Source organism: Perna viridis, chromosome 7, assembly GCF_037379345.1.
Source record: "Perna viridis isolate PV_CMFRI_1.1 ecotype Kerala chromosome 7, ASM3737934v1, whole genome shotgun sequence".
In the NCBI taxonomy this organism is placed as follows: Eukaryota; Metazoa; Mollusca; class Bivalvia; order Mytilida; family Mytilidae; genus Perna; species Perna viridis.
In genome coordinates, this window is record NC_142451.1 from 6,178,468 (window position 1) to 6,204,262 (window position 25,795).

Below are 25,795 nucleotides of genomic sequence, written 5' to 3' on the forward strand. Positions count from 1 at the left end.
TCAATCAAGATATTTATATATATTTCATGTTGAGAGGCTTAAAAACATGTATCAGTGCAGATTTATTTATTTGGATCCAACTTCCAAATAACTAAATACTATTTATAAATCACTGTAGTTGATTTCCATAACAGGACATTATAAGAGGACATGAGGAAATGAACAGCAATAGACAGCACTATCAGCAAGTCTTCCCATTTCTACCTAGTACCTTACCAGCATTTTGCATACAACCTCTCTAAATTTACAAGATTGAAGTCATCATTACAGAAGTTTTATGGTCGTCATCATAAAATCGTGGACCATTACAGTGTATGCAACTGCACCATTAGAACTGATTTGTTCCAACATGTCACAGTTTTTCTTTTCTTTTAAGTCTACCCTGACTTTAATTTTATCCAGAGTGTTTGTTATTTCCAAGTGCTGTATTTTGTTTTATGTACACGTTTATATCTGTGACATGCATCATATTTCTGTCAATATTACATAAATCATGTAATTACAGTTTTATTTGTAAATAAAATACTTATTACAGGAATTTTACAGATTTTTAGCAGATTAATAATATAAGAGGCTCATTATTTCTTCCTCCAACACTTTAATGACCATTCACCAAAGTTTGAAGGAATATGGTAAAAAAAAACCTGCTTTGCTGATTATTTAGTGTGGTGCTCACTTAATAATCAGCAAAGCAGATTTTTTTCAAATGTACTCCACAGGCATAGAGGTTACTTCAAATAAACAAAATGTACAACAGACAAGTACATAACCTGTAAAACCTACCTCTGTAGATAAAACTGAATCTGATGCTTTCACCATTCCATCAATACAAGTATTTATAATTGGAATAACATTCCTCTCTATATCAGCACTTTGTTTCACAAAACTTTTTAATTTGTTAATTCTATTTTCATCTAGTGACTGTAATTTCTGAAAAAAGAAAACAAGGTAAATGTTTGCATCAAGCAAGATACTCCAAACAACCAGAAAAGAGCAAATTTTAGGACTTTTTTTTACCTTTGTTTTATTGCGATTATCGGCCCTATTCCCAATGAAAAAAACTTGTCTTTTTTCCCAAAACTTATCATGAATTTGCCAACTAAAACAAGGAATATAAAAGTTATAAATTAATTTGTTTGTCCGTAGAACGAAAGTTAAACTTAACTGATGAGTTGGCAAATTGTTATTGTCACAGTTAAACAATAGCAATTTTAAGATAGGGGAAAGAAAGGCATCTATTTCCAACTGACAACTTTTTACGTCAGTCGGTTTGCAATAATTATTTCAGAACTTCTTTAACCTTTATCTTCCATCTGTTGTAAAATAAAAGGTACCCAAAGTAAAAACAGCATTGTTATATCTCAAAATAGTAAAATGTCTTATTTGTTAATTTTTTCGCAATTGATAAAGGCTGGGGCCTTATTTGAAACAAAAAAGGTAGAAAAACCCTGCTAAGTCCTTCCAATGTTAATTTCTTAGTTCTCAGGCAATTTTTCATAAAAACCATTTGCTTGCCCTGAAAAACGTGAAAGTGCATCTAAGTTTGTATTTTATTGATAAGGCAATAAAAAATAGTAATGAGACACCATCAGAAAACTGAGAACCAAGTTGAAATTCAGTGTTGTGGAAAGAATGCTGAATAAATGGATGGTAGCATCACGCTTTTCCTATTAATAGGACAAGAATGTTTCTACATCATTCTTAGTGTTACATTTCTGCAAGATAAAGAATATTTGTTGAATTTGCTATACTTGAAATATCGAACTAATTACAAAGTCACAGCAAAACTCCCCTTACTCCAATGCAATTTTACCTCAGAGGACTCGAACTCAGATGAATCGAAACCTTGGATAACTAAAGGTAATCAATCAGTCCCTTCGATAGGACTTCGAGGTTAATTAACCCTGATGTCTCGAAGTCAATGAATTAGTCAGAAAACTGATTGCTTTATTGCAAACCATGATTGAAGTGTGTTTTAACAACTTTTGAAATTGATTTTTGACACTTTCTATGGCTTAATTTGTGTATTTAATTGATCCAGAATTGCGTGTGTAGTAAATAGAAACAAATTTCATTTATTACATGTTGGAATTCACACTTACAATGATATCAGATAATTTAATATTTTGATACAAATGTTTAAAAAATACAGATGAATTGTAATGGAAACTGACTTTTTAATTAAATATCAAACAGACGATGGTACGTGTATTTCAATGACGACATTTGTTTCGCTAGTAAATCTGAAATTGATATCGTTGTAATGTAGAGCACATGGTTTGACGATACTGACGATTGTGGGTTATACAAAGCAGCATGTTATGAACTTATGATGTATTAGATGTTGAAAAAATAAATAGGAAATTTCACTATAACACTTGGTGCCATTTAGTATTTCAAACATGATATAAAACATAGAAAAATATCTTCCGATGTGAAACGCAAAACGTTATGAAGTACCGTGTTAAGTGAAGTACATGCAGAAACAATCATCGACCAAATTATTTCCGGGTAATGCTCGACCTATGATTACTCAAACCCCGGATAACTCGAGCATTTTTGCATGGTCCCCTGGACTTAACGAGGTTTGATTGTACATATAGCCTCAATGTTTGATTATGAACTTATCTCATTGATAAGAATTGATCAACATAAGATCTCAAGAATTCCCAGATACTAGAAATTTTCTACTTTCCATGAACAATTTGACAAGTAAAGAACCCACAACTAAAATCCCTTGGATTAATCCCACTTGTCACAGGTGACGAGGAATTCTATAGACTTACTTGAAATACTTGAGGCATCGCTGTGTGGTAATGATCACGTTGGTGTTGATTAGTTTGTTGTAGTTGAGAGGCATATTCATTTTTACAATCATCACTCTGCTGATTCTTCAACATCATGTTATTTCGATGCTGTATAATAACGCAGTGAAAAAGGTTTTAAAAGTTATTTGCATGCAATGTTTGTGATTTTTAGTTATACCCCATTCCATAATTTTTGCCTTTTTCTAAGCCAATGATGCTTATGTATGGAAACATATCCTACAATTTTTTGCTACCCTATACACATTACTGATATCATGTATGTAACGATTCCAGTTAACTCATATCTATGTACAAGTATAAACAGTAACTAATGGCTTCCAAATAATTGTTTTTTGAATGTATTATATAGATAGAGTGATTTACTGAATGTTCCCAGCGTAAACAAATCAATAATTCAGTAATGAAAGATGATTCCAGCAATTTTCAAATAGGTCCCTTTCACATCAAATTGGGAATCTTTTAACACGAAAGAATAATATTGGTAAGACTAGGAATAATTAAACAAATGATAACTTTTGTGATCAACTGAAATAAAATATTCATTACTGATCTTGTCTAATCTTATCTATTTGTCTCCACTTGAGACCCATATTGTTTTATTGTAGATCATTGTAAGTTTAATCATTGATAATAAAAGATTGCTATTTGCTGTGTTCAAGATCTGTTATATAAATGTTTCAGTGACATCAGACTAGATAATATAATAATAAAAGTAGGCAAGGGGTTATTTCCGGAAATAGCAATTTAAAAATTTTTGTCCCGATCTTTGGAAATTTTTGGAGCCACTAAAAGGTCCTAAATCATAAAGTAGAATCACCCCTGGTAATTCACTCTCTGACTTTCTCCTGCCAAAAAATCAATTCACAGATCACAAAATTTTTAATCTATGTTGAAAATACCCATGAATTATGGAAAAAATCTATACTATAAATGGGATAATCATTGATAATACTGAATATAATCACTCGTGCCAAAATAGCATTAAGAATTAACTTGTTAAATCTATACTATAAATGGGACAATCATTGATAATCCTGAATATAATCACTCGTGCCAAGATAGCATTAAGAATTAACATGTTAAATCTATGCTATAAATGGGATAATCATTGATAATCCTGAATATAATCACTCGTGCCAAGATAGCATTAAGAATTAACTTGTTAAATCTAGGCATTCTTCAGCAACTGTAATAATATTTTGGTTGTTCACTCTTTCTAAATCATTCTTCTATTATTATTGTTATGTATAAATATGTTAAAAAGCCAGTGAATCATAAGCTTCAAAAAGCTGGTTGGTAAAATTTGCATATTTCAATGTGTTGATAATATAATCATATCTATAATTATTGTGATTTTTCTAAGTTGCACTATGAATAGTAAGTATCTAAATACCTATCTATAAATATGAAAGAGTAATCAAGGGAACAAAAGTTATAGCGGTAATCAAAAGAAAGTGATCCAGAGACAAAGACCACACATGGAAAACAGACATACACAACAAAGAACATAAAGTAACTAAAATCATACATACAAAAATAACAAAAGCAAATGAGAAACTCGGACTCCACTAAAAACTGGCAGCATGGACCAGGTGCACCTGCAGGGTAAGCATCCTCTGCTTTTCTATAAACACCCGCCGAGTTGCTCATAAGAAGTCAAGTGCGGGGTAGACAAACGAGGAAAGGAAAACTATGACCCATTGAATAAATCAGTTTTCATGGTGCAAATGGATACACCATAACGATCCATGAAAAGATAACACTGGTTTAAAATAAACACGCACATGCACACATACTTAACAATTCCATAATGCTGAATATAAGGACTATAATTATATAGTACAATGTTTCTATCACTAAGTGGTACAACAAACCTTTTCAACCTCTGCTCTTGAGAGGTTTATATCTGCATCTGCCCTTCTGTAGGCATCAGTGGCCTTTTCTGCTTCTTTAAAAGCTTTCTCATATTGTTTTTCTCTCTAAAATATTACAAATACCAATAACTTTAATGAACCGATTGTTACTCTAAATTTTGAGCAATATCTTCAACCACGACACATTGGAGTTATCTCCAATATATTTTTATCCTAAGCTGGTTTTGCTACATGCAAAACCTATGTAAACATTATTGCAGAAATCTTTTAATTTCTACTTACAAAATATGGTCAAAAGGACAAGGGATCTTAAATATACATGCATATACCCAATAATGGCAGTTGCTTAAAAATGACCACTCCTTTGGCAATGTATCACTGATAAGTTATTTAAGTATATGATGGATAAGTGATACATCACAAGGTTCTCAAAATGGCCAAAATAGACCATCAAGAATCCTGAAACTTTGTCTTTTGAGAAATGAATTATTTTGATATAAACACATAGATAACAACTTTTTAGGTGGCAGTGATTCATCCTATGCTCCCTGAGTAATAAATTTCAAAAAAATGTATAGTGAAATGACATCAGGAATTGCTCCTTTAAAACATCACAACACAAACATCAATCCAATGATCCCAATATTGAAAATTAATGTTGAAAATAGCAATAATTTATGAAGAAAATCTATATAGTAAATAAGATAATCAAGAGGTAATCGTAAATGAATAAAATAATATCTTTGGGTTAATGTACATGTATGTGGCATAAGTTCCGCACACTGTCAAATCTGTGCATTCTTCAGTAATCGCTAACCTATTTTGTAACTATCCTATTACAGTGGATTCCGCTTAATTGCATAGCCTATTTGCCAGTAAAAATTATGCAAATAACCGGGCTATTCTTATAACCGAAATTACGATTTTACCGGAAGTGTGAGTTAAGGTAAGACGACGATACTGTGGATCAACCAGGGATATCACTGTGCAACATTTCTGATCTGGTATTTAATTGTTATAGACCTTCTCATTGTATTGTTCTTTTATCAATAAATAATAATATATATTGTGTTTGTCTTGTTTATTGACCTTCTTTACGTTGTGTGTATTTATAAGTAAAACCATGTGTTTCTCATCTATAAATAGTCAAGTAATTTCCTGACCTTTCTACGAAAGCAAATCCCATATTTCATATTTCAACCAGGATTCAGTGTAATATTCATCAATGTTTGCAGTTTGTGGGCTTTTGAAATGGTCTGTGTGTTTTTATTCCTCTGTTCATTGTACACTGATAGTTGTGTATTATACGCGTCATTGACCTCGATATATTCCTATAAAGTGTGGATAGTATGGGGCACCTTAGGGTAGTTGAATTTCATTAGACATTGTACTGAATGAATGACTTTTAATTTTCGTATAATATTTATGCCTAGTAACCCAAGCTCACTCAAAACTGTTCAGCTCATTAAAGAAAATTAAATTTACATTGATAATCATTTGTAGTCAGAAGAATTTAAATAGGGACAAAAAATACCCCAAGCCAAACCTCAAGCCGCATCATATGGTGATCTTCGGCATGTCGTCAGAAATCATTGTTCACCTAGGTGCTTGTTTATTTTAATGTAATTAGAAATTTATATTGTCTTTTATGTCCATGATTTTTTTAATCCATTATTAACACCTCCTGATTGATGATAATCTAGTTTTTACAACAATAAATATGATTGACATATTTATGACCCGAAGGCTTAAAATAGAATTTGGGAAAACCTGTCTTTACCTGGACGAGGCAAAATTCTCTATGCAATAAACCGAAATGCACCTCCAAGGCCTATGCAAATAAGCGATTTTTTCCCTAATAGAATCATAGGAAATGGTTTTGTGCAGGAGAAAATTATGCTAATAACCGAAATATGTAATAAAGCGATATGCGATTAAGTGGAGTCGACTGTAATACCTTTTCTAGTTGAGCTAATGATGCTTTCAATTGATCCTGAATCTTAGCACCTTCTTGTTGTTCCTATATTAAATAAAGAAAATTAAATAATAGCCAGCTTATGAAATCCAGACTTTGTATGTTTGATTTTTTGTCTTCTAAATTCAATTATAACATTCTTGTTCTTAAACTATTACCATCACAGAACTTGCAGCAATGTACAGAGTTGATATTAACAAATGGACCTTCAAAATGTAAAGGTGAAGTCGATTAATACCAATATTTTTTTAAAATAAATATCTCTTTAACGGCAATAAACCTATTTTCAGACAGAAATTTCATTACATCAGTCAAAATGAGACTAGGTTAAGTTCTAGAATTTCAAAGTTATCACAAAATAACAAAATAATAAAGTGTGATATCAACCAAGATTACATGTACCAATAGTTAAAATGTAATAAATCTAATTCTAGTGACCCTTAACCTCAATCCAACAAACCTTTTTACGATCTTGTTTGAAATCTGATATCAAAGAATTGATTTCTTTGATCAGGTTTCCCTGTGTGTTTTCAGCAATGACTTCATGCTGACCTGCCAGATCATGAAGTTCCTTTAGGTAATCCCAGAATGCTTTGCCCCAAGAAAACCTGTATGAGAAATCAGTCAAATAAACATAATCAGGAAAAGAAAAAGTAAAAAAATATAAAACATGAGTGTGAATAAGACACAAGTGCTACAAGTACATGTTTCTAAAGTTATTATATATACATGTAAATGTTCATTGTTCATGTATTTTTTAAGTTGCATGTAAAATTATTGGGGTGTTTTTTTCTTTCTTTTTTTTCCATTATAGGTCATATCTGAGGATAATAAATTTTCAATATTCAAAAGGACTAGGAAATTGTTCTAATTATGATTTCAATGATGATTTGTCCACTGTGCAGTTGATACAGTGAATTGTTATAGTCCAGTGAGAAGAACAATATTTTATGATACAACAATGAACATTAACTGCACATGAATTGAGGAGTGGAGGATTAACATACATGGAAGTGGATAATGCTGAAATGTACATGAATAAATTCCTGTTAAAAACAACAAATAAAATAAGACACTTTACATTAATAGGACAGGCCTTTTCTACACTTCCTTTACATATAAAAATGAGGGGAACTAAGCACAAAGATTATTATCTCAAACACTGCAGATTATTAGGTCATGGCTATTCAACACTTCCCATTCATGGAACTGAAAACTAGGTGAGCTTAAATAGAAGAGAATTATGAACCAACATTAGAATAAACCCATACTCCTAACATTTATTACTGTAAAGTAATCGCCAATTTCTTTCCGACATCAGGAAACACTCTAACCTACCCTGTAATTAGTTTCTATTTCTTTTAAGATTCAAGTGTTAACATGAACAAGGAGTGGAACATGACTTTATTAAATTGATTACATGTTTATAAGGTAAAGTACTTCACATGGGATACTTATTGAACCTACACCAATTATAATTGTTCTGTATTTAACAAATTAATACCAATTAGGTGGTGAGAAATATAGATCCGTTTAGCAGTAGTTAAAAAATCATGTGGTTCACTTCACAGAATTTCTTGTAAAATAAGTTGTAATATACACTTGAAATATTTTTTGTGAAATCAACCACCATAATCTAGAGATATTGGGCACACCTTAAACCATGTTACATAGACTTCATACAATGACAATGTACATTTGTACAGTTACATTTAGAAAGTGAGTGGATGAAATGTTAAACAATCAAATTTTATCTATAAAATGTAAGTGACAGCACTTCTTAATTTGTATTCAGAATTTAAAAAACATTTTTCATATTTAACTAATGCCAGTCACTGTATTACGGTTTCAGATATTCAATTACAAGAAAATAATAACTTGACATAACTGAAAAAAATGCCACCATACATGTATAACTTGAACTATGAGTGACATTAAGGAATAATTATCTCCTTATGTAATACATTAACCAACCTTTACCCTCAAGTAAAGTTATCTCCCTTTAACACGTGCATTTTGACTAATACTGAAATGTGGAGGAGGAGAGAAGCTTTAAAAGTACCATACATGGACTGACAGACAGACAATGATTGGTATATACTAGGCTTGATTAGCCAGAGCATATTTACGGCTGGTTTCAGTGCATGTTTAGTTGGTTGGTTGAAGGGCTGGCTGCAGATTTTTGACCAAATAGAAAAAGGAACAGATTTTTTTAAAATGTAACAAATGCACCATAAAATAACATTTATAAAAATAGCAAATACTTCTGTATATGACATTATATGACATTGTACCAATGGATTGTACAAATATATGTACTCTCCCTCTACTTAATCCTGATCAAATTAATCTGATTGAGTAATGTACATTGTACAGTGAAAGTAAACAAGGAAACAATCTGATGACCTCAATACTTGTAGATTAATTGACTTTAAAACCACATTTTAATGATATCCTTCCTGATGGAGATTAGATATATTTCTCATACTGATATGTCAAAAATGGATACAAATAGATCAAGATTTTTTAACCTTGATAATAAGTAACATTTTGAAATTCAATATACATGTAACAGGAACTGAGGAAGAACAAACCTAAAATGAAATGTTTTCTTTAAGACCAGGGAAATTTAATAATAATGGAAATATAACACTCTTTAGAACAGGAAGAAAAACCTATACATTGAAAAATACATGTACATGTATTTATATCATTTTAATATATTCGCTGTATGATCAAGTTTACATTTAAATGTATATTTATACATTTATTTATTATTCATATACATTGTATTAAAGCTTTGGTAATGAAAATTGAGGTCAAGAATACAGGGCCAGACTGGTGCAGAAAGACTTCTAAATGTGTTATCTATAGTTAAAAACATTTTAGGAACTCAACTTATGGTATGGACAAGTCAGGAATAAGATTCACTCCATTAATGATAACTTTATGAAACATACCGAGTAAGCATTTACTTCATTCAACAAATCATTGCCAAAATGTCTTCCTCAATCAACTTACACAGTAATTATACATGTAACCTTAGTATACAGTATATAATAAATGAGTAATCAAGGGAACAAAGGTTATAGCGGTAATCAAAAGAATGCAATCCAGGGACAAAGACCAGACATGGAAAACCGACATACACAACAAAAAATATAAAGTAACTAAAATCTTATATACAAAGTAACAAAAGCAAATGAGCAACATGGGCTCCACTAAAAACTGGGAGCATGGACCAGGTGCACCGGTAAGGTAAGTGTCCTCTGCTTTTCTAGAAACACCCGCTGAGTTGCTCATAAAAAGTCAAGTCTGGGGTAGATGAAAGAGGAAAGGAAAATTATGACAAATTGAACAAATCAGTTTTCATGGAGTTCATGATGACGACCATAAAACTTATGTTGTGAAGCCTTCAATGTTGTAGCAACATAACCCTGTTCCAGAAGCCTATTTGTTAGAATTCTAGGGTGATACAAGCAGTCTGCGTAGTCTTGGCAAGCTCTGGCATAACATATGAGTTGTGATATGAACACTCCATACACAGATGTTGAAGGGATGTTGCCACAGATGAAAGAAAAGTTAACAATTTGGAATGAAAAGTCATCACTTTGTTGTAAAGTTTGGTCAATAGTTTTTCTTTACCATCGATTTCTAAGTGTAGGTCAAGATATGAGGCTGACTTCACAGTGTCTGTAGTATCCTTTATCTCAGGTTCTTTGGGATAGATGCGAAGTATCAAATCCCAAAAATTAGGATTGTTTAAAGATAATATGTCATCTATATAGCGGAAACTGAGATTAAAGGATCTAGCTAAACGATATTCTTTCTTTCGAATCAGATCAGCAATAAAGTCAGCCTCATAAGAGTGAAGGAATAGGTCAGCAAGTAGAGGGGCACAATTTGTTCCCATTGGAATGCCGACCGTTTGATGAAAACGTGTCCACCACACTGGATAAATATGTTGTCAATTAAAAATTCCAGCATTTTGTAAACATCTTCTTTCGTATATTTGAAAGATGATTTGGAATGATTTCTTACAAAGTATGAGGAATCTCTACTAAGAACTATATATTTGTATCTAGATGTACCATCTTTTTTGGAAAACAACGATGTATAATATTTTTAGACAAGATTTTAACTGAGTATGTGGAATAGACGTATACAGTGTTGAAAAATCATAGGTTTTAATGCTATTATATTCTGATAATAGTCTTGAACTGATTGTCTCCAAAAGATCTTTCAAATTTTTCAGGTTCCACATTGAATGAATACCACTATGGGAGTAACAAGTGCTGTGGTAGAACTGCAAATCCTCTTTGACAACTGTGAGTATAGAAGTTCAAAGTTCCCATTTAGACTGACATAATTGAAATTCAATATACATTGTAGTTACACAGTATAAAATTACAAATATACATGTATGCATCAGGCCATTATCAAATGCAAGGAATAAAAAAAATGGCTTTTGTCTTCTTTCTTTATACAATCTTCAGAATCTTTAATATTTTTCTACAGAAACAAATATAAAAAACCATTACATACTGTCCGTAATTTTCAAGGTCATTCTTCTGTGGTTGGTATTTCTTTACTAAACGTCTGAAAACAGAAAAAAAAAAACCATATTGTCCATTTAAATTTATTACTGTGATTTCAGAAAATACTGCGTGGACATGTATTTACCATTGTAATATTTCAAACCCACACTGATAAAGAATTTTCATTAAAATGTAATACATTCGTGGATATTCCTACAAATTGTTTTTTTTTTTATGAATGGATATTAAAAAGGATCAGTTGCAAGAATACAACTAATTTTTCATTTCAGGACAAATGTAATACCCATTTAAACCAAACCACCATTGAACTGTAAAATTTGTCCAGTTTAGACAGGTGTTTGGTTTATACAGGGCTAAAATACATTTAAAGTGATAAAAAAGGATTAATAAACTGGCCAGTTAACACAAGTGTCCATGGTCTGGTTTTAGACAAATTTCACTGTACAGAAGAATTGAATAAGGCTAAAAAATGAAGATTCAGAGGCTACTTATTATACAGATTTGTTTCATAAAGACAAAACCTACCAAACATGAAAGTTCTGTAAAGACAAAACCTACCATACATGAAAGTTATGTAAAACACACTTACTTTAAACTTTTGGCATATTCTAATTCAGCATGGCATCTTTCTTTGAGAAAACTGGCAAATTTTTCACAAAATTCAATTCCTTTCTGTGTATGTTCAAGTACATTTGCATACTGATCCTGAAATAAAATCAGAAATGGATGTTAATTGGTTAAATGTATACAGTAAAGATTGACAATGAAAATCAAAGACAAGATATTAGTTAGCCTACATGTATCAAGTAAAAAATATATACATTAGGCCAGTTTTTTTAATTTGTTGGTTTACAGATTTTAGACTGGATGAAGTCGGGTTGGTCTGAAAAAAAAAAAATAATAATAATAATAAAATAGGAAAAATACATATCTACTATTCATATACATGTGAAAAACTTTTTTCTAAAAAAAATTTTAAGTTCTATTATCTAACCTAACATAATTTAGAAGTGGGGTTTTAATCTACTGTATATACCTGCATTTATAAACACAAATTCTAATTCAATTTTTTTAAATGTCCAATATATTCTTTGTGCAATACCTAAACAATGTTAATTTCCTCTATTTTTTTGTGTCTATAGCCTCCCTTACAGTATGATGTATTCAGGTTGAAATAAAAATTGACTAAACTATTAAGTTAAAATCAAAATGGAAAGGCTTAGTGAAAAGAAAATATCGAGAAAAAAAAACCAAAAAACCTACAAAGTACACGAAGAATTCAGGGACAATAAAATGAGTATGCAGACTTTCTGTCCTTTTTTTTCATATAACAATTAAACTTTCAAAATGGTTTTTAAATCTAAAAATACATTAAAAACTGGTAATATGTCAGTAATTATAAGACAATGAAATCTGTCTTTTTCCACAATGATTTCCCTTTAAAGTTATTCTGTGATTTAAAAATTGTTTATAAAATTTCAATAATTATGAAAAGACAACCGTTCTTAAAAAAAGAGAAGACAACAAATTATGTTTTAACTGAATTTTCTCATTTGTTTTCTGAGCTCTCTTGCATACATGTATTTCCTATTTAAAGTATTTTGACTTTATCATCTCTAGCCAGTGTTAAATTGTTCCTTTAACTATCAAAACCCTTAAACATGATTTCATTGAAGTGGTGAAATTAATGCAGCCATTTTTTGTTCGATTTATCTCACTGACTTTGCTTAGTCAAGTTGTTGAATGAATAATACTACAAACAGGCATTGTCAGTAACTTTATTTTTAAAAGTAGATGTTACAATTTTGTACTTGGCATTTTTTGCAGTCAGTGGCAGTTAATATAATATTTTGAAAACTGAAATTCCAATTTTATTCTTTCTCTCCTAGCTGGAAATATCGGATTGGCAAATATGTAAAACAACAAATTAAAAAACTGTGACCATAAAAAGTACAGTATATTGCCAATAAATAAAATAAAATGAGCAAGAATGCAACATCTCATATGCCTGAAAGCTTCTATATGTGAGTCAATTCAAAAATAAAACAAGCTGACATTTTTGTTTTACCTAATCTGAAGTTGCTTAACAATTATGTAATACAACTGTAAAGTAACTCTAAATAAAAAATAACTATTTCAGATGCATATTACTATGGGAAAAAAAATAATGGATATGATGTAATGCAACTAATGTACCAGCATACATGTAAATCTAAATATATAAAAACATCTTTGTACATGTACATGTAGATTATAGAAGAACACTGACTGAAGATTGTAATTTGTACAATGAACATAATTGACATTTCAAAAAATTAATGGCAGCATTTAAAAATAAATTGTTCATAAATTGTAATTTTACACTTGCCAAAAGGGAAAGTGGGATACGATAAATACATGAAACTACCCCTCATAAAAATTCCAAATGCCCCCAGATGACAGATAATAGGAATCCCAGCACATTAATACTTAGCAGTATTCTATAAGTGGGATAACATTGGTACAATGTATGTACAAGTTGGAGAAAACAAAACTTGAACAAACATTTTGTAATTTTTGTATCTCATACATGTACATATATACATAAAGTAAACTTACAGTATATCAAATTAAAATCTGAGACAATTTGCATGCTATCTTTTGCCCCTTAGCCTTTTCTTCATCTGATTAGGGTTCAAGAAATATGATAAAAGCTTCATCCATTCAAAATGTTAAAGTAAACAAGGGAATAGATACACATTTGACCCCTAAGTTCAACATGATAACTCATGCATAACACTTTCATTCATGAAACTGTCAAGAGAAATGTCATAATTTAATCAGTGACCATGTAATAAAAACACATTCCTCATGTTTTAAGATGTCAAAATGTACACCATGACCAGACATAATAATGTAATAGTCCTATTTTTGAGTGGAAGAGAGAAAATAGGATAAATTCGGGGAAATGCGGGAACTAAACAAAATGGCTATATTACAGTCCAATATAAATTGTATTTTTTGTACTAGTTGGTTTCTTAACCAAGACTCAGTTAACTTTCTTTCATGGACAATGAAGAGAACAAACAATAATTAAGTTTTCAGATTTCAGACCAAGTACATGTACATGTATGTTACAAGTTTAGTCAAAACTATTGAAAGATAAAGGATGGATAGTGTTTCTTTATACATGTTCATGAATATAGTGCCCTCTGCAATCTCATTGTCAGTGGGTTATAATACATGTATTTCAACCCTTATTGAATTTTTAAAAAATTCTTAAAAAATGAAATTGAATACTGAAAATTTTGTTTTAAAGGACTGTTACAACTACAAGTACCGAGTATACATGTACATTTTCAGGAAATTATTAAAGTATTGTTAGGACTATGAATGGAAAATGAATATCACTGTTAACATATGATATGGTAAATTGTATAAATGATTTATTGGTAATAATGGACCAAATGGGAAATATTTTGATACATGTACATGAACTGCAAAATTACATGTTCTAATTCTATCAATATCGTTATACATGTATGTACATAATAGATAGGAAAAAAATAAGATCTTCACATACATATACATTGTAATGGTGTTTGGTAGTATTATGGTAAATACAAGTACATACACGTACCTGTACATTACACATTCACAATGCAAAATATCTTTGTGCAGTAATTAAGAAATCAACCTCAATTTTCATTATCACGATTTTCATTAGAATATAAAACATGTTTCAAAAGAAGCATAAAACTATAATCTACAAAAATTAAGAAGTTCTCAAATTACTGAACAATATATGTATGGTTAAGTAATGTACTCTTGAATATTAAATTCAAATTATCTTCAACAACTCAAAATTCAACATATTAAGACAACTTGACAGTAAAACTCTATTTGTGATTTTTTTTTTTTTTTTTTTTTTGGGGGGGGGGGGGGAACTTGGTAAAAATCAGACAGACAAGTACAAAAAAGTGTACATGTATATCATACATGTATCTAAATATCATATGATTTGATTTAGCTTGTTAAATTCAAGTACAGTGTTGATGTATATAAATGTACATGCAAGAGGCACCCACTGACTCATAACTTGAAGAGTGAAATCTAAAAATATATAAGTTTTGATACAATAAGTACATACTTTAAAACACCACTGACATTTGTGTAACCCAAAGAAAAATGCCAATTACTAAAACATGAAAACTAACAATGTATCTTGAATCAAACAGTATATATAAGACTGCTACTGAGAAAACCATCAAACACAAATTCTCGACTAGGGTGTGAATTGCTATGAAAAATATTCAGTCAGATTTGATGATAAAAATCAGCTTGATTCTTCTGTTTCTCACATTATATATGTTGTTATGTAATGTAAATCCTCCAAAGTTCACCCAGTAATGTATCAAGATTAACTGTAGGGCATGGGAGGATATTGTCACATGGAAGTTTTTTTTTTTCAGTGGTTGAAGTTTTGTTAGTTTAGTTTAATTTGTATGATAATAATAATCACTTGAAAGTGTCAACATGAACTTATCATAAATCAAATATGAAACAATCATAACTTCAATGGTTTTGATCATCTGTGAAATAAAAATATACCACATTCTAAGACATTTCAAGAGTAATCAAGGGAACAAAGATTTCAGATCATGAAATAAAGTTTTCTTTTTGACATTTGTGTCTGAGTCAGTTTGTAGTCTATCAAGGATTGATAAATACATGTACATGGGATTTCCCAAGCATAGGGCATAAAAAAACATTCCTCAACCTGAAAAACTCAAAAATTCTAAATTTCTTTACCATTCACATTGTGCATGTACATAGTACATATAAGTTCCTTCTATAAAATGTGATTTCTACATGTACATGTATCATTACATGTGGAAATTTACACTGGATTCACCCTCTCATAATTGGCTACACATGGCTCTTATAATACAACAACATGCATTATCAACAAGACAAATAAATATGTGTCCAGGTGTAGGATGTGTATCAACTCAACATAAACAAATAATCATTGTTTACATCATCACCTGTCTGAGAAGACAGAGGTCAAGTGCCCCATCACAATCTTACTTAAATACAGACAATGACAGGTTATTTGGGGTACATCATCAGGTCAATTGCTTTCAAAAAGTATATTGTACATGGTAAAATTTGTCTTTTCTTAATAAAATGTTTTGCAAGGGGCAGCTTGATACCACAACAGAGGTTTGCGGGTCGAATTCTGAACAGTTTGGGAAAGTGATCAAAAATAATTAACCAAGGTAACCTGTCCTTCTCTTCCAATATGAATTGGAAAATGGTTTATCTCCTTTGGGATTTTTTACCCATTTTTTTAAATGAGAAACTTTCATATGGGGAAACACCATTAGTTTGGAGGTAACCTATGGCAAACAGTATCACTGAGTATGGACACACAATCAAGCTTAATACAGCCTTGAATTTTGAAAGAGATTTGCCATACATCTAAAACCAGGCACTGTAATTGTCAGATCACTGTTTAATTGAACTCCTGATTAACTTATGACTGTAATTATAATTTGCTATCTTTTAAATTTTACTTTTTAGAAAGATAGTTTACCTTCCTTGTGTACACAGCCAGTACAAAAAGTTCATGCACAGAAGATGCACTACAGGACCAGAGTTGTAGTACATGTGTAGACATGCACCAATTTACTTTCTAATCAGCATCTTGAAAAATACTAGTAAAGCAAAACTCACTCAGTGGTTTAGTTAAGACAATACCATAAATAATCATTCTTGCCTAACATGTTGGGGAGAACTGATTCAATAGCAAATACATATAATTGAATGTACAATTGCATTAATTGTTATACATAGTATTTAAATCTCATTTTGAATTTTCCCCTTAATAAACACATTCAGTTTACAAAATCAATTTTATGTTGTATATAAATATGTATTCTACATGTATATGTTGAGATCTAAGTGAGACTTACAATGAACTAATTCTTAATTTTTCACAGACATCATTCATATTATACCCGAAAATAACAAATAACATCGGAAAATTTATTATTATATGTACATGTAATACTTAATTAAGCTTTGGCAGAGCAGCATACAAATAAATATTCTTGATCATTATATCACACTGCAGCTTTATGTACAAAATAATGTATTTTTATTATAATTGCTCAATTTGCCAAAGAAGAGAATAATAGCATTCTTTGAAAAGACTCATTTTCTTACAAGTACATGTACATTACCATATGCCATTGACATGTACAGGAAATTTTAGTTAGATACAAATATGTACATGTATTGTACAACTTCAATGTTCCAAAATTTCATAGTATATAAGTCATGACTATGGTTGCTTTAATAGAATTAGGAGCATATCAGAACAAAAAAATAGTAGGATCGTAACTGAAAAGATTGTGATGCACCTATTCATCAATTGACTGTTACTTCCTACTAAAAATATTCATTGTCCTTGTACACATGTACATACAATGCAAGAGTTAGTACTGTAGTTAGTCAAAGTGCTGTTAGCACTAGTGATTTTTGATTCATGTGAAAATAGTACAATACACTCAATCTCAAAGATAACATGATGTAAACATAAACATTTTCATATTTTTTTTTTTACAAATATTGGACTGCCAATTTTACTTACTTAAAATTACTGCTCTTCACTTCCTGCTTATTAATTACAATGTATAAAATATTGATGAAAGGATAAAGATTTTGGCAGATACATTGTAGGGGTGTTAATTAGAACATGCTGAACACATTTAATGCTTCTGGACACATTTTGCAAAAACTAAATTTCCTTACAGCAAAATTATTACTGAACATCTTTGAAAGCCAAAATGAAGCACCTCAAAACTTCATTTGATTTAACACTTTCAGTACTAGATCTCAACTTTGTAGCAATGATAGAATATTATTTAGCAGAATAATAGCAAGAAACATAATACGTAAAAACTGAATATCAATCCATACTCCTGATCCAACTTCATAAACATTTTGTTCCAGTTCACCCTTTCGCCAAATTTTTAAACCTGTCCAGTTAAAAAGTTAATTTGCATTTACATTCAAAAGCTACATTAATTCAATTTGAATTTTCCCACCAATTTCACTTGGTTAAAATCACTGCTCTTCACTTCCTGTTCAATTAATGGTAAAATATTAATGATAGGATGGAGAATTTGACTGATAAGTGTGTAAAATGGAACAAACATGCTTAATGCATTTAATGGAGTCCCTAAAATCTTTAGTTGATTTGAAGACTAGATCTTAAATTTATTTGTAGAAATAACAGAATATTATTGAGCTAAATAATTATAATTGCAATAAACATATTTACTGGTTTTAAAAGAGGTATAGAATGATATAAAAGGAATTACATTTGGACTACATTTTTATGTAGTGTCCAGAAATAGCAGGGAAGTTTCTGTGACTGGTGACAAAAAATGTATTGCTTATTTCTTATGAGTATGGACTGCAAAATCAAAAGTTCTTTGACAACTTTTGTTCTATTAAGAAACCCATGCTGTGTAAGAGCATTTATCCAACTTCAGAGCTGTACTGGTTTGAATGTTACATGTATGTGTGTAAGTGTTCAACCTCTGATATTATATCAAGCACGGCACTGCAACACTTTTTAGTATTTCTTTTATAAATATGTATTCTGGAGAATTTCAGATTACTCTATATATTAAGATATCTTTTTGTACCATATATATAACAATTATATCATTATACTAAAGAGAACAAAACAAAAGATAATTTCTTATGTCAAGGTGGATAAGGAATGTCAACAGGTCAGAGTCACTGATGTGTTTGGCTTTACTCAAGATCAACTGAGATGTATATGTACAATGTACATACAATAAGTTAATTACCCCATAATAAATTGTAACATCGTTCTTCGATGCAGTCCCAGTTATACTCTGTCACAGTCATGGTGAAATTCTTTGGACTGTCGGACATGACCGGTACTATTAGCCGCTGGTCCAGTAAAATTTGTTTGATTTCTGGACCAGATGTCTGGTATGTTTTTTTATTAGACACACCTCAACCGGAACTTCCAGTTTAAAGATGGTGTCCGAATCAAGGCAAATTTAAATTGGATCAGAGAAATGATTCTGGCTTTAGTATATAATAGAGATGCCATCCCTGGAAAGCCCTTCAAAAGGAAGCTTCCTGATGTTGCGATTCGGCAGATAATTGTTTGGTCCAGCAGATTTTGTTAGGTTGCCGGACCAAATGTCCGACAGGTTGAAAAATGATTTCGCCAGGTCTGCTGTCAGACTGACAGACATGACCAGTAAAAAAGTGGAGATCCTGTAAAATTACCACGTTTACAAGACCTTCTGACTGGTAAAGTATTTTCATATGTTAAAAAATAATTAAATAGCAACAATAGGCCAATACTGAGAAAATGTGGTAAATAACGATTTTGATCACAGTGTGCCTAAAATAGTTGTTCTAAAATAAAATATGTCTGTAAATAATGGACTAATCAATGTATTGACAAACACACACTTTAATAATGGTCTTGATCAGAACACGCTGGGCCATCCTGATGAGAATTGCAGTAAATGTTTGAGGTGTTCTGAGCGTAATCTTGGATTGTCTTTATTTTTAAAAACGTGACAAGAATATTAAAAAAAAAAAAAAAAAAAACACTACTGGAAAATTTAAAGACATGTTATCTATTCGAGGACCAATATGACATATTTTGATCTAAATAAAAACAAAATGTGTGTGTGTGTTACGTCTGATTTGGTTTACATTATGTATAAGTTATCTTTCAAGCATTTTACAGACAATTTCGTTTCATTGTACAATGCGTGTATTTTTGAACTAGCATCCACTACGATATCATGAGTTTCCGGCTTTGTTACAACAAGAGGTCTGTCTCTGTTTGGAAAAAAAAAAGATTGGCCCCTACTGCAGACCAAGCATGGCAACAGAAAATTCAACAATGGTAGCCTACAAGGAAAGCTGACAATGTTTGCAGTCCTGATTAAGGGCTTCTACATTTTCGTACTTTACAGTTCTTATATACACATTATATACAATGTAGATGTCTTGGGACCAGTAATAAATTTCTTTTATTTCTGGAAAAGCCACTCAATGTTCGTGGTGTTCCAATACACAAGAACCATTCACTGAGGTTTCCTCTGAGGGAAGTTCTGCGGTACAAACATGTATCATTGGAGACCATTGGGCTACCAATTTTTTCTCTGGGCCACAAAATTTTGAAGTTTGGTAGCCCAGCTGGCTACTAAACCCTCAAAACCAATTCTGATCCCTGTTTAGGAGCTGTTAACATTCTTTTCGATTAAAGGTATTTTGATTTTATCATCTCTAACAAGTGTTAATTTGTTTCCAAAACTACCAAAACCTTTAAACATTATTTCATTGAAGTGGTGAAATTTATGCAGCCATTTTTGTTCGATCTCACAGACAGCTTTGTCAAAATGTTGACTGTAATACTGAAGGCATTAAGTCATAAATATTCAGATGCCAAGCATCTTGAAAAGAGACACAATTAATGGTCCATGGTAGTTTGCTAGAAATGTTATCACTCGAAAAAAAAAAAAAATGAAGTTTTTTTTTAAATTTGTAAATAAAATATCAAATTATGTTTTATGGTAAATTTAATTTGACCACATAGGGCAGAGTTCAGCATGTTTTAAAGTAAGTCTTTGACACCTGTTTTTGGAGTAGTACTTTATTATTTTGCATATGAAAAGTGACTAATGATTATAGATCTTGACTAAGACTAGAACCAAAAACCCAATATATACATCAAGAGTGAATCTTGTATGTCATGAATGAAGGGGTTATTTTGATGATTTGACAAAGATAACTCATCAGCTGACTTAATATTGTCATATATATACTTAAAAAAAAAATTAGAATAATTTTTTTGGCACCCATTTTGGTCTAATATCTGAAAATTGGCGACAGAATTTTGGAAGCCAGAGCAGCCCCTGCACAAAGGTGACTAGAACAACATAGCTTCCCAGTGATCATTCCAGAAAATTGCAAGAGGGTTCCAGTAGCCCCTTGACAGTAAAACAGGTGGGTCATTCTCAGAAAAAAGGGGGCCAATATGGCTGTATGATAGGGTGTCATTTATAAATGACATAAGAGATTAAACAACAATAATTTATTTGTACACACTTTACATTTTCATTGTAATGTGAGAGACCTCCATTAATGAATAAAAAGATATTTGTGGATGTGGGTTATAAATTATAGCATTCTGTTGTTTCAAATTGTCATTCATTTTGATGTTGCAGCACCACTTAGAATATTACTGTTTTTATTGGGATTATGTCCCACCCAGGCCCACAGACATTCAATCTTTACTCGAAATTCTCCAGGTATGCCTGCCATGGAAGTATTCATTTGGTACTGTCAGCAGGGTCAAACTGTGTCCCTGCAGCACTGCCTGCAGTTTCTTTTAATTGTTTTGAACCGCACCCTGAAAAATCTGCAACTTCTTTTTTTCTTGTTTACTATGATACAGTCAAGGCCATTGACGCAGTAAGTAACAAAAAAACGTACAGACATGGAACAGGGCATAATCTAGAAGGAGAAATGAGCACAAACTTCTTGTTCGTATTCACAACTCCCTTTTGCCTTTATCAGGGAGAAGTTTTTGTAATTAATTACATAGACAAAAATGTCTGTATTGTAATTTTCAATTAGAATTTACCAAAACTTCTCCTTGTCATTGATGTCTAGATTAAGCCCTGCATAAAAAGCCATAAATTAGTTACTGACCTACATGTATGGAATTCTGTGCCCCTGGAGGGCCCACATGCCTTACTTTTTGTATGCAGTGTGGGAAACCATTTTTTTCCCAACTTGCCATTCTGGCTACTGGAATATTGATCTTGCTAGCCAAATAGAAATTCGACTAGCCAAAGTTTTTTTTTTATTTTTTGACTGTACTATCATCTGTTTTCTCTTGGATTTGACTATCTTCTGCCTTTCTTTTTCTTCCTACAACTATCTTTTCTTTTGATCTTAAATTTATCAGAAACTTTTCCATTTTCAAATAATCCCTCCCATTGAAGTTTTCATGTACTTTACAGTAACAAAATAAGTACTCCATTTCTGAACTCATATTTTAAAAATAAAACTGTATTTCAACAGATTCATCATTATGAAACAAGAAAATGCTTATAATTGTTCATTTTTATTTTGACAATAAACAACTAATATGCACAGTAACATATCATAAATTACCAAGATAATTTCGTTTGAATATTAATATGAGATCAGGACTGTTGCGTAGGTTTTGGCACATCCCGTTTATCAGAAATTAAAACGGCAGATCGTAAACGTTGCTATACAAGTCAATAAAATTGTGCATATCACGCCAAAATTCACTTGAATGTTCAATCTAAACTTGTTAAAATGTAGGGAACCATCTTATGTAGTCACAGGTACTGAGGAGCCATCTAATATAGTCACAGGAACTGAGAGGCCATCTATGTTTTTTATGTTTATCATTCATGTTTTCATTGATATTTTCATTTTTTGTTTATAGTCAAAATGCGAGGTTTTATCATTGGACCTTAATTTCAAGGTGTAAAAATCAACTTTAAATTCAGACATTTTAGGAATATTTTTTCAACAAAAGTATATAATTACAAGAAAAAGAAGTGAAATTTACCCCCAACAAACCTTGTTTGGAAGAAAATATTTCCAAATTAAAACAAGAAGTGATCCAGCCTAGAAGCTGACATCTTGTTATGTTAGATGGCTGCATTTTCAGATTCATATGGTGGAACGAATTTTTATCATTTAAAAGTTAAATGTTTTTTTTTACATTCCAAAAGCAATGATCACAAAAAATTATAAAAATCTTCATTTTTTTAATTTCATTATACTACTTTCATACTCACCACATAATTTTCAAATATATTTCATCTTTGACAAAATGATGTGTGAATAAATTTCGTTGCACCATTAAAAATCCTAAATATATTCTGATCGCTATTCGGAAATGTTCTTCTCAGGACTTATCGATTCTGATGTTTATAGAATCTTACATATGCTGACTTAAAAGCAAATTTGGATGTTTTTAATGGGATTTCTGCATCTCGTAAGAAATTTATTTTACAGCCACGTCTTTTAACTTTGTACTTCAATCATTCTTAAATATTTTTATTAGATATTATGTTATATCTAGACAAAAACATCCCGCAGGTCAATTCGCCGGAACGTTACTCCTGCAAAATGATGTCCAATGATAAAACCTCATTTTGACTATACACAAAAAATGAAAATATCCGATGAAAACATGAAAGATAAACATAAAATGTGTGGTTTTATGTTATAGAACTACAATGTAGATTGTAGTGCTAATGTATCATTCAAACTTATCAATCTCTGGCAATTCATATCTGTGTGAAAGGACATGTCACAATGAAAATTGGTTCAATCATAGAGGGAGCCATGTGTTCATTTTGATCCATGGAGATCCTGGATTTTGCTGCATGGAGCTGCTCATTAAAAAAATGAAATTTTAAGTATGTGAAACTCACAGTGCTCGTAATTATAGACAATACCTACTCCATAACAGTGTATTTGATGCAACACACAGAAATTTTCGCTAAAGGTACACTGTAGCACAAGATACACAAACCTCGAAGATTGTCTTGATTTAACAAGACATGTACAATGTTAAAATTCGTAGTCTGTGAGGCTTCCTGCTTTGTTTACTTTGAAACAAATCCAGTCTGAAAATAGACTTTAAGGGAGAGACAGTTAACTTACCCAGAGTTCAGTTCCCCAGCTCATTTTTTTGCGTTTAAGAGCACGGAAGGGGAAAACGCATTAGAGTATAAGTTAGTTTTCTCGCCAATTCATTTGCCCAGCCTCTTATTACTTATCCAAGATGGCGGATCTGAGTAATAGCTTGACGTTATTTTCGTATTTGGAATAAAGAATACATCAGTTGAAAACGACAATTTGTCGGAATTAAAAAAATATATATCGATTAGACAACTGAAAAGCAAAAACTAAATACATGTCGTGAAAGACAGTCTTTGTTAAGTGAGATAATTTGGGCCGACAGGTATTAAGACGTTCCAAACTTTTTTCGTCCTAGACTTTTTATTCCCATCAATCAGCATGTTATTAATCTAATAAACCACGAATAATGTTCCCATAATAATTTAACGAGTGTTATTTTACCAGTCCTTAATTATCTAATTACTTGCATATTACAAAAGTTAACAAAGGATAAAATAAGTTTTTTTTTTATTTCACATGTTTCTGCCACATGCCATGATAAGGTGTATACACTCACTTACTTCATAGGCCTTTTAGTACAAAGCTGACAACTGATTGAATAAATTTTGGTGCAATAAAATACAGTCACATGGACTGAGGGGCCATCTAATATGGTCACAGGGAATGCATGAAGGGCCATCTAATATAGTCACAGGTACCGAGTAGTCATCTAATATAGTCACAGGAACCGAAGGGCCAAACTTATATAGTCACAGGGACTGAGAGGTCATCTAATATAGAAACTACCCCAGTTTAAGCCAAATTAAGTTTTGACAGTCAGTCACATTTTATCCCGGAACTGTTTGTAGATTCATGTACGTACACGTGCAATGATGCCAAGTGTGACATTTGAAGGCTTAATAAACATGCTTGTATAATTGTTTGTCTATGTCAGTTAGTCGTGTAAGCATTACTCAGGATAGGAATAATGGACCAGGGACTTAATATATATAAATATACACTCCCTGAACATACTAAACGCACCAAGAACACTAATTGATATACAGAACTTTTTTTTAAAGATTTTCAAACTCGGTCTGTTAATTTTAATATTTGTTTTTTTTCTTTAAACAAATACCATCATTTTTGCTCAATAACATCGAGCTTCTTTCTATTTCTATATATGATTTTTGTTTGTTTAGTGTCCATAAGTGAATTTAAAGTAAGGGGAAATAGTTTTTCGTATCATTTTCCATGAAAAAAATAATGCTCAATGGCGAAAATCTTGCGCTTTTCTTGTTCAAAAACAAATGCATAATTTGTATAGTTTATTTGTATAGTTTAAATGGTGATCATTTGTTTTCTTAAATATTCATAATGTTCTTCTAGTTATCAAAATTTAAATTTCCCTACAAGCATTTTATTTTTGTTTTGAAAATTCGAGCGTCATTTTTTTCGGCTTTTTAAAGGATAATTAAATAAATAATGGACCTCGTCCCAACTTCATTTTAATCGCATCATTCAATTGACTTTTTATGAGCAACCCTGCGGGTGTTTCAAGAAAGCAGAGGACGCTTACTCTACCGATGCACCTAGTCCATGCTCCAAGTTTTTAGTGGAGTCCGAGTTGCTCATTTGCTTTTGTTACTTTGTATGTATGATTTTAGTTACTTTACGTTCTTTGTTGTGTATGTCTGTTTTCCATGTCTGGTCTTTGTCCCTGGATCAAATTCTTTTGATTACCGCTATAACCTTTGTTCCCTTGATTACTCTAACACATAGTCATATTCTTTCACATCTATCAAAATTATAGAATCGACCAGCGTCTAT

General features: G+C 31.3%; 1 protein-coding gene across 15 annotated transcripts in view; it reads right to left on the reverse strand.

The window, feature by feature from the left end:
• LOC148611094 (formin-binding protein 1 homolog) overlaps positions 1-24,167 on the reverse strand; it is a 47,271-nt gene extending 23,104 nt beyond the window's left edge. For all 15 annotated transcript variants that reach the window (XM_088591251.1, XM_088591249.1, XM_088591247.1 and 12 more), the window contains exons 1-8: positions 24,008-24,167; positions 11,826-11,941; positions 11,223-11,276; positions 7,138-7,285; positions 6,660-6,722; positions 4,703-4,807; positions 2,787-2,915; positions 784-930 (exon numbers count right to left, since the gene is read on the reverse strand). In XM_088591251.1, coding sequence (XP_088447377.1) covers positions 784-930; positions 2,787-2,915; positions 4,703-4,807; positions 6,660-6,722; positions 7,138-7,285; positions 11,223-11,276; positions 11,826-11,941; positions 24,008-24,031 — 786 coding nt within the window. In that variant the 5' untranslated portion in view covers positions 24,032-24,167. The remainder of the gene's footprint in view (positions 1-783; positions 931-2,786; positions 2,916-4,702; positions 4,808-6,659; positions 6,723-7,137; positions 7,286-11,222; positions 11,277-11,825; positions 11,942-24,007) is intronic.
• Between the last annotated feature and the right edge of the window lie 1,628 nt (positions 24,168-25,795).